Genomic DNA, 12743 nt, shown 5'->3' with positions numbered 1-12743 from the left:
AAAATCGCCCTCCCAGAGGGCGGCGAAAATGACGTGGCAGACGGCCGTTCGCTCTCGGGCGACGGCCGTCAACGAAATTTGCAGGCGGCCCCCTTGCCGCCCTCCGCGAGGGCGATTTTGTACTGTGCGGGGGGCCGCCTGCAAATGGGCGGCGAGGGGGGGCATGGAAATTTGCAGGCGGCCCCCTTGCCGCCCTCCGCGAGGGCGATTTTGCACTGTGCGGGGGCCCGCCTGCAAATGGGCGGCGAGGGGGCATGGAATTTTGCAGGCGGCCCCCTTGCCGCCCTGGGGGAGGGCGATTTTGTACTGTGCTCTATATTTTTTTTATATAAATATCAATAGTTATCAAATCTTTTTATATTGAAAACTATACAAGATTAAAATCTCCAAGATTGGTAAAATACAATTTTATTATTTTTTAGGGCATATTTGGAATGTTACCGTACAAATATTTTGTTAATGCCAAAATATAAGCAAGTTTTGGCACTACCAAATATTTGGTAAGGTAAAATTGCATTTGATCATATTTGGTTTGCTGCCAAAATGTAAAATTGTAGTGAAGAATGTTGTACATAATCTCAATTCTAGATTACGTATTACCAATTAATAGGCTTCTATTTTCGTGTGTGGTGTGGTAGTGGGAAAGAAGATATGAAGAGGTTGCCTTCAGATTGTCAATTATATAGCGTCGTTTTCACTGCAATATATGTGAACTCAATGAGATACATTATTCATTAGATGTGACAAGACGATCACGCGTGGGCGTGATTCACTTTATGTCAACAGGCAGCGCCGAAAGTTGATAGTGATAACTCGAGCTGCCGCTTTTCATGTGTGCTGTTGTGGACTGTGCGCGCTACTGGATATGGCACTACCGTGAAGCGCCGAAAGTGTGTTGTTGTGAGCATAAGTTGTTCAAGCACCATACGAATGAAAAGAACTACGTAGACGAGACAAACACAAGTAGTACTGCAGTAGTAATAGCAAAAGTAGTACTGCTTTACAAGTTTGTAAGCCAAAAGAAACGGTCACATAAGGACTGAAGAGGTAGAACACTACTGACGAGGCCTCTTACCCCTGTCCCTCCTACCCTGCGCCCTAATGTGCCCCTGGGAGTACGTGAGTCGGTCCGGGGGTACGGCACGGCCAACCCGTCCTGCCTGTACAGGTGTGACCTCTGGCTGCTCCTGAGTGTGCGCCTCTGGAGCTCCTCCAAGCTGAGAGGAGCCTAGTACGTCCTGGTGGTCTGCACCGTGCAAGTCGTCGTCGTAGAACTGGCTAGTAGGACCAGTCCTACCGGCGTGAGACGAAGAGGCCCCAGTACCGAAGATCCCGGCTGCAAATCCTGCTGGACAAGGACCATCAGTTTCGTATAGGTATTTAACAGTATTAATAAAAAGTAAAGTACCGTGTGGGCGAGGGATCGACGCTCCGTGAGAGGAAGAGCTGGCGAACGCGCCTGAAGAGGTGGCGAACGCCCCTGCGGAGCTCGCGGAAGCGCCGGTCGTGCCTGCGAACGCGCTCGAAGGCATACGAGGTCCTGCGATGAGGAAACGTGCAGTTAAAACATGGTGACACATTCGTGCAAAAGCTGAAACAAAAATGAACTAATATCTGGGCTGAACTGTACCGTGCGAAACCGGTGCTGTAGGTCGCACTGCTCCGAAGCTAGGGGCGCTCGAAGACAAACGAGGTCCTGCTCCGACGGTAGGACCGCGAGGCCGTGGGTGTACCGGACCAGCTGGAGGTACGACGTCCACGGCGCTGCGACAGGAGAAGACGCGCATGACCGCACGCATCTTCTCCTGCATCCGGTCGAAGGTCGACCTCTGCTCAACGTCAGTCAAGTGCAAACCTCTGTTCAACCTCACCTGGACTGCGGTGATATCGGCACTGATATCCCGTGCCGCATCAGCCTATGCAAGATGGAAATAAAAAATTCAGTAGTTGTCCTATATTATGCAAGATAAATGACATAATTGTTGGAAGTAATACAAATTGGACGTACCGCCACGAAGTAGTCTCGGTCACGGTGCGTGGGATACGCGTCCGTGACAGCGGCAACGTGCGGCTCTGGGGCGTCTGGAGTGAAGGTCACACGCGCACGAGTGCGAGGAAGGTACCAGTGAAGGTAGTCACGGTAGTTCTCCTCCGTGTGTGGGAAGAGCTCGTTGATCACCTCCTCTGTAGCTAACACCCAGTCGTCAACGTACTGCTGTACACGTGGAGCCCAAAGTGCGCCTGCTAGCTGTCCCCGTCGAGTCAACCTGTGAAGAGAGGTAAATTGTATGGCTCGATGATGTAATTATCATAAAAATTTAGAAATGAACAATCCGAACTCACGAGTGGTCGGCAGGGGGGACGGTCGGCTGCACGTTGCCGGGAAACACCTGCCTAAGTCCGAACTGTCTCATCACACGCTGCGGCCAGTGAGGCTCAACGAAAATGTCGAACACCATCGGCAGGATGGTGAGCCAGTAAGCCTGGTCGCGTGTGCACAAGGACGAAAGTCCTAGCGGTGCTCTCGCAGCGACGGCCTCTTCTGTGTACGGCTCCCAGATGACGTCGCTCGGCTGGAGACGGTCAAACTCGAACACGAAGTCCGGGTAACCACGTCTCACCTGGACGTGAGCGTAACGACGCTGCAATAAACATGATCGGAATTAGACATGTTATGTGAAGGAAAAAAAAAGAAGAGGACTGATAAACTTATAACGCAGCGAAGTTGCACTAACCCCACGTCGACACCAGTAAGTCCCCATCGTGGGACCGTCCTCTGGCCACTGCGCGCTGCGACCAACCCCGTAGGGTGCGCTGTCCACCACTGGTCGCCCTATGGCAAACCTCTCGGCTGCCCAAAGCTGAAGCAACATAGGACAGCCAGCGATGATCGCTCCCGCGTCAGTCTTCGTGCACGCCTCACAGAGGGCACGGTACGTGGCTGCTAGCACGGCAGAACCCCAGCTCCACTGCGGCACGTCCTGTGGCTGAGCATCCGCGATGGACCGTGCGTAGTGGACCAGCCGGAAGTCCACAGCGTGCCCGTGGGTGCTAGTGAACATCACCCACCCGAACAACCACAACAGGTACGCCTCAAGGGAGCGTCGGACCGAGTAATCATCAGCGTCAGGGTGCAGAAGGTCCGCCTACAGTTAAGAATGAAATGTTAGTACAAAACACTGATCCGGTCGCAAATAAGCACGTATGATAATAACAACTTATTTACTTACAGTGAACTGGAGCAACCAAGCCTTGCTAGGCCCGACTGTAGAGTACGGAGGAAGGGTGGTGGTCGGTCCTAGGTGTGGAAGGCGCATCACCTGCTAGAAGCGCGCAGTGATATCCTCCTTCCACCCAAAAACACCGTCGACGGGACCAACTGGTGCTCCCGCCAGCGGTAGCCCGAGCAGGTACGACACGTCCTGCAGTGTCGGAGCCATCTCCCCACAGGGAAGGTGGAACGTGTGCGTCTCAGGTCTCCAGCGGTCTACAAGAGCGGCAAGGAGTGACCGGTCTGCATCCCACCGCTTCGCTGGGTCACGGTCGTCCGCCGCCGCCTCAACAAGCCTACAAAGTGGTAGAAGGCCTGCCGCACGCAACCTGTATAGAGCAAACTTCAAACATAAGTATAAAACAAAGCAAAGTTGAGTTGAAATGTGAACATACGCGTACCAAGGAACGTGACGGGGGTCGACACGCAACCACTCGCGCGACGTGCGTGGACGGAAGGTGCCGAGCTGTGCACCCTCGACTGCTGACAGGAACGAGCGGTGGTTCCTGTCAATCCCACGGTTCAACAGCGCCGGTGTGTCGTACGCCATACCTGCATCAAATAGGTTGATCAGAAACATATAAATAATTAGTTCAACATAAGTAATAAATGTTCATAAGCGAATTACTAACACATATTAAACAAGAGTACAAACAAACAAAAGTGTTTAGTCCGAACACTCATCACGATAACATTATGATACAACACCGAATAGTTCGCAATACTACTAGTACAACAATAGTCGGAGGTACTCATTACAACAAGATTGAATTGAAATTACACGATAGAAGTATTTAGTCCGAACACTCATTACATCATTTTATTTCCTAAATCGAAAGCATTGTTACACCATGGAATCGCCTGCTGCGCGACGACGCCTTGGCCTTGCGCGCCTGCTTGTTGTTCCTTCACCAGGTGGTCGCCTACCATCACTTGCCTGTCCAGATGGACTAGCATCTGCGCCGCTTGGAACTTCTGCATTCTTCGGGCATGTCTTGTAAGTATGGCCGCGCAGATCACACTTGCTGCAGCGTAAAGTCCTCCCACCTGCTTCTGACTCATCCATATCATTTCTGATGCGTCTAGTTTGGCGTCGACCCTTTTTCACCCTAAACTTAGATGGATCTGGAATATAAAAAACTTGGGCACTCAGCGTTGTGTAAGATCCTGAGATCCCGAACCCATATATCTCCTCACTCCATGTATGAAAGATTGCTTCTTTCCTGAAATAATTTGAGACGTACACATTGGGAGATATGCCACAATCACCGGCAGCAGCAAGAACGTGTGAGCAAGGAAGGTGATGAAGCTTCGGCTTCATACAACTGCAGGTACATCCACCATCCGCCTTCAAGACACATTCCTGCACGGCTTGCTTGCGATAGATACCACGCCTGCTCCTATCAACACACATTATTTCATACCGATGCACTTGTGTGCCTTGAGCAACAACTCTATGTCTCCGTGCCTTTTTGATTTTATCTTCCATGTACTTTGTCACTACGTTGCCAAACACTATGTTGTTATCGGCCATGGACGGACCAATTTTCTTGTATCGATCCCTAAAGTAGGCTTGCGTGCCGTGAAGGATGAATTCAACAATAGCAACCAATGGAAGTACCCGAACTCCTCGCATTACCCAGTTGTACACCTCTGCCAAATTGGTTGTCATTATGCCATACCGAGATCCATCGGTGTCGAACAATAGAGCCCACTTCTCCTTAGGCTCATTCTCAATCCACTGAGAGAAATTTCTGATGGCCGACCCTGACCTCCTTCTCATTGTTGGTGGGTCATCATGTAATGCACCAAGAGGTATGGGAGGCTCGTCACCTTCAACTTGTGGTCTGCGAGATTGCTCATCTGTTTGCTTCGTTGTCAACTCATCCAACTTGTCCCACAACTCATTAAATTTCTTCTCTTGGTTCTGTGCACAGAGCCTCTTAAAGAGCTCCATAAGATGCTTGTTCTTGAATTGCTTGTAGAAATTTGCACCCATGTGACGCATGCACCACCGACTCCGAACATCAGGCCACTTAGCTGGAAGTCCCTTCTCATCCCAACCGTTCTGCAAGTAGTCAATAGCCCGCAACATACCCGCATGACGATCATGTATAAGGCAAACGTTGGGCCTCATACGCACCACTGCAATGTGCACTCTCTCTAGGAACCAGTACCAGCTTTCAGTGTTCTCACTCTCTACAAATGCAAAAGCCATAGGTAGAACCTGGTTGTTCCCATTACACCCAATTGCTGTCAATATCTGACCTCGGTATTTACCTGTCATAAAAGTTCCATCTATGCATAGAACAGGTCGACAATGCACAAAAGCATTGATGCAAGCACCCAATGAGAAAAAGGCTCTTTGCAGCACACTCTTTGTTCTATCTTCAACCGATGTAAATGTATGTAGGTCATAGTAAGTATTATTATTCCTCTGGGCAATGGTGGCTAACAAACGAGGCAAATTATCATAAGAAGCTTCAAATGTGCCATACCTCATCTCAATGATCTTTTGTTTGGCTCTCCAGGCCTTTGCATAGCTTATGGTGTACTTGAATTTGTTCTCGATGTGCCTAATAATTGATTTTGGTTCAAAGCCAATGTTACCAACAACACTGCTGTACATCTCACTTGCCACAAAAGCTGAAGTGATGTTTCGGTGATACTTCTCCACCCCTTGTAAGTAGCACTTGTGCTCGGTCACAATGCTAACTTTCCAATAATCATTCCATTTACCCTTATATGCATGGACACGCCACGGACAATCTTCCTTCATGCACCTCACTTCATACACATAATTTGTTGACTTGACCACCCTAAACTCTCTCTGCAATGAAACTGCCCAATGCTTCACCGCCTCCTTCATCTCATCCTTATGAGCATACCTTGCACCCTCAATTACCTCGTACTCCTTATACTCCCAGGGTACATGATCACCCTCTGATATAACAAGACCAGAGAAGTCCTCATTTGCCCAATCAGTGGCCATTACATCACCTTCCTCATCGGATGATGCGTCGTCCTCCGCTTGCTCATTATCCGAATCTTCCCTCTCCATTTCATCAACAATTATACCGACTCTCTCCCCCTCATCCGCCATGCCCATGGCCTGCTCCTCCCTTGGTTGATTTTCCTCATTTTGCATCGATGGTCCAACAACATCCCCTGCATTGCTAGGACCCTCCACATCTTCGGTTTGCATTGAAACATTTGTATCTTTCTCTTGTACCGACACAAATATAACGAGGGGCCATGACCGTTCAAAAGCCATTTCCACATACCGTCTCCAAGCAGCAGTGCTGTCCATCGGCATTAGTTCCCAAAAATAACCTTCTATTGCACGACTCACTACAACAGATACTGACATTGTGTAGACTTCTTGGTCTATTCTAAATCCTCTCAACAACCAACTATAAATTGACTGAAATGTTCTCTCCGCAGGCCTATCGATGCCCTTAGATGTCATTACAAAATCTGACAGATCAACACCATCTGGACCAAATCTAATATTTCCTTCACCGTGAACTATCTGAAATGTGACCTTACTTGACATTGTGCCTGATGAAAACAATAACTGCGTTAACCTCGCATTTCTGTACTACGCCCTAAGTTACATTCTCTACAATATTGTTCTCTAAATTTCTAAAAGTAGGTTACATTCTCCAGATCAAACAAAACTACATCTTACAATTAACACTACTGTCTATGTCTCAATTCATACTATTATATTCTATGCTCTGGATCTACACATATGTGCTGTGTGCTACAGATCTGCTAAAATATATGGAACTAAAACTAAAACGCAACATATGTACTCAAACGTAATATATTAGTACAAATGCAAAAGATGTATGGGAGCATACCTGTGATGAAGTGAGCGAACCAGCAGGGCTTCGCCGCTCCCCTTCTGCTGCCCTCCCCTCTCTCTCTTTCGTTTTTTTTGGATTTTTAGTGAATATAATGAAATTTCATAGGGGAGGGGCTGGGCTTTATAGGGGGGAGGCAAAAATCGCCCTCGCGGAGGGCGGCAAGGGGGCCGCCTGCAAAATTCCATGCCCCCTCGCCGCCCATTTGCAGGCGGCCCCCCGCACAGTGCAAAATCGCCCTCGCGGAGGGCGGCAAGGGGGCCGCCTGCAAATTTCCATGCCCCCCTCGCCGCCCATTTGCAGGCGGCCCCCCGCACAGTGCAAAATCGCCCTCGCGGAGGGCGGCAAGGGGGCCGCCTGCAAATTTCCATGCCCCCCTCGCCGCCCATTTGCAGGCGGCCCCCCGCACAGTACAAAATCGCCCTCGCGGAGGGCGGCAAGGGGGCCGCCTGCAAATTTCGTTGACGGCCGTCGCCCGAGAGCGAACGGCCGTCTGCCACGTCATTTTCGCCGCCCGAGGGCGGTAGGCGACTATTTCCGTCAATTTTCAAAATGGAAAATTATTTTTGTAAAACTTTTAATAAGAAAAATTATAAATAAAAAAAATTCCATGGAAGGCATCGAGATGAACAGAAGCTGCAGAGGCGACGAGAAGAGAGGCAATCGCTCCCCGTCGTCTTCCCCCTTCTCCCCTGCTCGTCGTCGCGGGCGCAATCGGGTAGGTCGCCGGCGGCCGCGGTTGGGTGCGCGAGAGCGGCGGCGGGGTCGCTCTCTTTGGCCTGGAGTATCCTCGGTTGGAATCAGGTAAGCGCGCTCGTCTCTGATGGCTCTCTCATCTCTATTACTGCACGCGATGCGTCGATCCTAGTGTGGAGCTTGGGACTCTGAGACTGTGACTGCCGGCGGCGGGAGCTTGCTGCTCGGAGGAGGTCGGGGGGAAGGAGCGGCGGCGGAGGATCTCGGGCGGAGTCCTCTTATCGCGATTCCGATTCAGAAACGCTCTGAATTTGGTTTCTTCTCCATGTTGAGCTTCATGAGCCCTATTAGTATTTTGTCTTGTTTGGTGGTGAATGGTATAGGTAGGGGAGTTTCCAGTGCTTGCTATCTGCGCCCCCATTACTCTTTTAATGTTGCCTGCTGGTTAATGCCCAATGGAGTTTCCTTCTCTATATATATATTGAGAAAATTCATAGTTCTGAGTTCTGATTGACTGGCTCATATAGCAATAGCAGATCTGTTTTTGACTGCTTGAATGATGGAATTGCATATTATGGTAGGGCTTCTGTTGCATAATCAGGCAGAGTTTAACATGGTTGATATCAACCCAGATTCTGACGGTGCGTGTGGTCTGGTGGCAATCCTAGAGACAGTAAAGTTGATGATCTCATCATAAGAGATGGTGAGTTACTACTAGAGTGCTTTTGCTACCTTTGCCTTCATTGATGGGTGTTTGGATTTACGGAATTTACTTGGTGCTCACTTTTTTTTTCTCAGAATCACAAGTATTTCATGAAAACATCTAGATAGGGTTTGCTTGGTACTAACTCCTCTCTAGTTTATTCCTGAATTAGATAACCGGTCTGATCCTCAGGAGCCATCAAGAAATCCTGGCATTTGGCAATGCACCATTTGCGAACACGGAAATGATGCAAAAAAAAAATCATGTGAGCAATGCGGTGTTCTTCGATATTTCTCGCTGTATTTCAATAATGCCCTTGAAGTTGATGGCAGAGGTATAGTGTATTCCTTGTTGTTCCATTCCCTGGTATGGTTAGTTTTTTGTTGCACTGTTGACTTATGGCTTTGATTAGATATATTTATGTTTTCTAGCCTGTTAATTTATTTATTTTTCTATCATGACATCCAGCTAAACGGAGAGACAAGCATTATGCGGTATCTGTACTGGCAAGAACTCTTTTCTCACCATCCAGTGCCAAGTCAAAAGACGTTGTTCTTTCTGGTGGCTTTAAAGCTAGCAGAAATGCAACAGGAAGTACACGAGCTACGTTGGATGCGCTGCATAAGACATACATGACCCGTAAAGAACGCCACATTAACATAGGTACACTGCATTTGTACATCAAGCGCTTTTGGTAATTTGATTTGTTTAATTTATGGCATTATCCAAATTCTTGTAGTTATATGTACTTGCTGCTATATATAAACCAGATATTTAATGTTGTATGATTCTATATATGCTAGTCATTTGCATAGCTTAACTCTCAATTGCCTCATTGTGCATCTGGTGTGACTACCATTTTGGGTGTAAAATTTTCCTGTTTCAAAACCAAGTGACTGTCTGAACTATAAGCTTAGCTAGCCTGCCATGGTCCTTCTGCAAACAAACAAACTGAAGCACATATGTGGGAGGTAGCTTACAGGTCTTGGGAGTTTACAGGGTTTTATATAATTTGGTTTACCTGAACTTTGAAATATGAAGATAGTCAGTGTAAATTTTAACCTACTTATGAATGTTCAGTTCTTCCCCTGAATTAGGGTAAGCATTCAGTTGACCCGTGTTTTTCCAATGGGAGATCCATATGTTGAACTTATGTTTCATTTATTTATTAGACTTCCTGATGGAGAAATCTGTAATATGACTGCATATCTTCATGTTCACAGTGCCTTTCAAGTTTGATACACCATCTCCGGATGACGTGGTCGCTACAGGACTAAAATCGTCGAGAAGTTTTAGAAAAGGTATTATCTCTGCATTCCCCCACTCCCATGTAGTTAGACTAACTCAGACTAGTGAAAAGGATGCATCTTAACAACTTAACATTAACATCTATATGTGAAACCTTTATTTTCTTTTCTATGCGCGAGTCTTTGTGGAACCTTTTCAGTTAATTAGTTTGATTAGAGTTTATGCTGAATGAGTTAGTCTGGTCAGATAGAGAACTACTGTGTGCCAACACACTTGAACATTTGAACTGTTCCTTGTTATAGATATTGTTATTTTCAAAATTTATGTGGTTGGTACCAATGAAAGGTTATGCTAAGATAGTTTTCTAAACAAAGTTTCTTTTCCACACTTGAATAATTTTGGTTGTGCAGTGCGTGCTATAGTTCCATAGTAACTTGATTCACATCAGTTGACACAGATGCTCCCCATGTCACTGAAAAGAGGGTGATGGATAATGATAGTTCTACACCTGAGAAGGATACAACTGCAGACTCAAATTTGCCTGTAAAGTCGAATGAATTCGGTGAAAGTAGTGAGAGTGTTTCTGTTGGTAGTCAAAATGAAACACTTTGCTTGGACCATGAGCTACAGCATTTGAGTTTGGAGAGGAAGTCACAAAAAAGTAAAGCCAATATTAAAAAGCCAGTTTCTTCATCCCTGTACAAGCCAGAACCATGGATGCTCCAGCATGAAGATGAAGGCATCCCTAGACAATTAAATCTTGCTATTGTAAGCAACTACATATCTATATATACACGATATATTTGATGTATCCATCATTTTGCTTATTACTTGTTTGCCTTCTATCTGCCTATCTTTATGAATAACTCAAACCAGAAACATGCTAGGTTGGCCATGTCGATTCTGGGAAATCAACTCTATGTGGTCGTTTGTTACATGCCCTGGGGAGGATTTCAAAAAAGCAAATGCATAAATATGAGAAGGAAGCTAAAGAAAAGGTTCTCTTATTTTAATGATTGATGTTATCTCAGTATGTGCCTTTTATGCATCTTGGGAGCTGTTCATATATAACGTTTCTTCTTCCAGGGGAAAGGATCATTTGCATATGCTTGGGCAATGGATGAGAGTGCTGATGAAAGGGAGCGTGGCATTACAATGACTGTCGGTGTTGCATACTTTGACACCAAAAATTACCATGTTGTTTTGCTGGACTCCCCTGGCCACAAAGATTTTGTTCCTAATATGATATCTGGAGCAACACAATCTGATGCAGCTATCCTAGTTATTGACGCTTCTATAGGATCATTTGAAGCAGGTATGGGCATCAATGGGATTGGACAGACAAAGGAGCACTCGCAGCTTGTTAGAAGCTTTGGCGTGGATAACTTGATAGTTGTTGTTAACAAGATGGACTCGGTGGAATATTCAAAAGAGCGATTTAATTTTATCAAATCACAGCTTGGTGCTTTTCTGCGGTCATGCGGTTACAAAGACTCAGCAGTTGCCTGGGTTCCAATTAGTGCAATGGAGAATGAGAACTTAATGACAACAGCTTCAGATACTCGACTATCATCATGGTAATAGATATTCCCTATGGTAAACCTGCATATCCCTTGACCTTAAAACCTGGTGGTTGTTCGCCAACGTAATTGATGCATGGTGTCAGGTATGATGGAAATTGCCTGTTGAAAGCCATTGACACATTACCGCCTCCTTCTCGTGATGTTTCAAAGCCACTGCGCCTTCCAATTTGTGATGTCTTTTCGTCACATAAGCTGGGGCAAGTTGCAATTGGTGGTAAAGTAGAGGTTGGAGCAACCCGAAGTGGTTCTAAGGTATCACCCTGCTGTTATTCTAAGCACATACTACAATACATTTGTCTTTGTTTCTTATATTGCCTTAGTGCGAGATATTTATGTATGGTTGAACATCACTTGTGTTCTAACTATATCTTTTGCACTGTTTTCGTTGTCCTACCACTTTTCCGTCTAAATAATGTTGTGCTCAATGATTAAATAACTATGCTTTTGCCTGTAAGATGTTCAAGCAGTTTCCTGATTTCATGGTACTCTTGTTTCAGATCCTCGTCATGCCTTTTGGGGAGTTAGCTGTGGTGAAAACTATTGAGCGGAATTCCTCTAGTTGCAATTTAGCAAGAGCTGGGGACAATGTCGCTATTGGTTTGCAAGGGATTGACCCTAGTCATATCATGCCTGGCGGAGTCATATGCCATCCAGATTATCCTGTGTCCGTGGCTTCTTGCTTGGAGCTAAAAATTTTGGTCCTAGATATCACTGTACCAATACTGGTTGGCTTGCAGGTAAGCAAAAGAGGGGAGCATATCTCTTCAACTGTTCATGCTTCATTTATTTTTTAAAGAGAACTTCAGGCCTAATATCGACACCTTACATGGTCGCTACCCATGTTTCTAGTTTGAGCTCCACATCCATCATGCGAAGGTGTCTGCAAGCATGGTGAAAATACTGTCATTGCTGGAGCAGAAGACCGGCAAAGCCTCAAAGAAGATACCACGATTTCTCACCTCGAGACAGACTGCTGTAATCGAGGTAAGCTTACAGCAGATGGATGGGGTAGTTTTGTTGCTGATATCATGTTTGTTGTCTCTGTAACGCTTGGTGTTTTCTTTCAGGTGAAGCTGGAGAAAGAGGTATGCGTGGAAGAATTCTCAAACCTGAAAGCGCTAGGCCGAGTGTTCCTACGATCTCAGGGAAACACCATCGCGGTTGGCATTGTGAGCCGAGTACGAGAGCAGGCTTAGTTCCAGTGGTTTAATCAAACATAACATGTATACAAGTTGTATGTGGTAGATCAGTACGTTATAATCAGTAATACGGAGTAGAAAACGTGCTGGTTATTCACGTCGAGGTGAAAAGGGCCCTGTCATGAAACAATAACAAACTTCATCGTAACTAACTTAACGCTAACTTGGAGGTCC

The 12743-nt window shown here is 46.4% G+C and overlaps 2 protein-coding genes across 9 annotated transcripts; one reads left to right on the top strand and one right to left on the bottom strand.

The window, feature by feature from the left end:
• Nucleotides 1-670: 670 nt before the first annotated feature.
• On the bottom strand, nucleotides 671-3140 carry LOC136356326 (uncharacterized). The gene is made up of 6 exons (XM_066310068.1): nucleotides 2736-3140; nucleotides 2344-2642; nucleotides 2009-2267; nucleotides 1631-1916; nucleotides 1409-1540; nucleotides 671-1345 (listed from the first exon to the last, which is right to left on the bottom strand). Exons 1-6 carry the CDS (start codon nucleotides 3060-3062, stop codon nucleotides 1056-1058), a joined length of 1593 nt encoding a protein of 530 aa, XP_066166165.1. The 5' UTR covers nucleotides 3063-3140; the 3' UTR covers nucleotides 671-1055.
• Nucleotides 3141-7762: 4622 nt separating this feature from the next.
• On the top strand, nucleotides 7763-12743 carry LOC4337409 (uncharacterized). 8 transcript variants are annotated; one of them, XM_066310101.1, is made up of 12 exons: nucleotides 7763-7944; nucleotides 8469-8539; nucleotides 8732-8873; nucleotides 9008-9202; nucleotides 9763-9840; nucleotides 10236-10555; nucleotides 10675-10785; nucleotides 10874-11364; nucleotides 11454-11622; nucleotides 11868-12107; nucleotides 12220-12354; nucleotides 12438-12743. In XM_066310101.1, exons 2-12 carry the CDS (start codon nucleotides 8537-8539, stop codon nucleotides 12564-12566), a joined length of 2013 nt encoding a protein of 670 aa, XP_066166198.1. In that variant the 5' UTR covers nucleotides 7763-7944; nucleotides 8469-8536; the 3' UTR covers nucleotides 12567-12743. The 8 variants fall into 8 exon arrangements, with proteins under 8 accessions (XP_066166198.1, XP_015633797.1, XP_066166200.1 ...); XM_015778311.3 differs by having other exon boundaries at nucleotides 8712-8873; XM_066310103.1 differs by having other exon boundaries at nucleotides 8696-8804.

The sequence above is a fragment of the Oryza sativa genome, chromosome 4, assembly GCF_034140825.1.
Source record: "Oryza sativa Japonica Group chromosome 4, ASM3414082v1".
Lineage (NCBI taxonomy): Eukaryota > Viridiplantae > Streptophyta > Magnoliopsida > Poales > Poaceae > Oryza > Oryza sativa.
The sequence above is the reverse complement of the archived record's forward strand: the minus strand, read 5'-3'. Positions and strand labels throughout refer to the sequence as shown.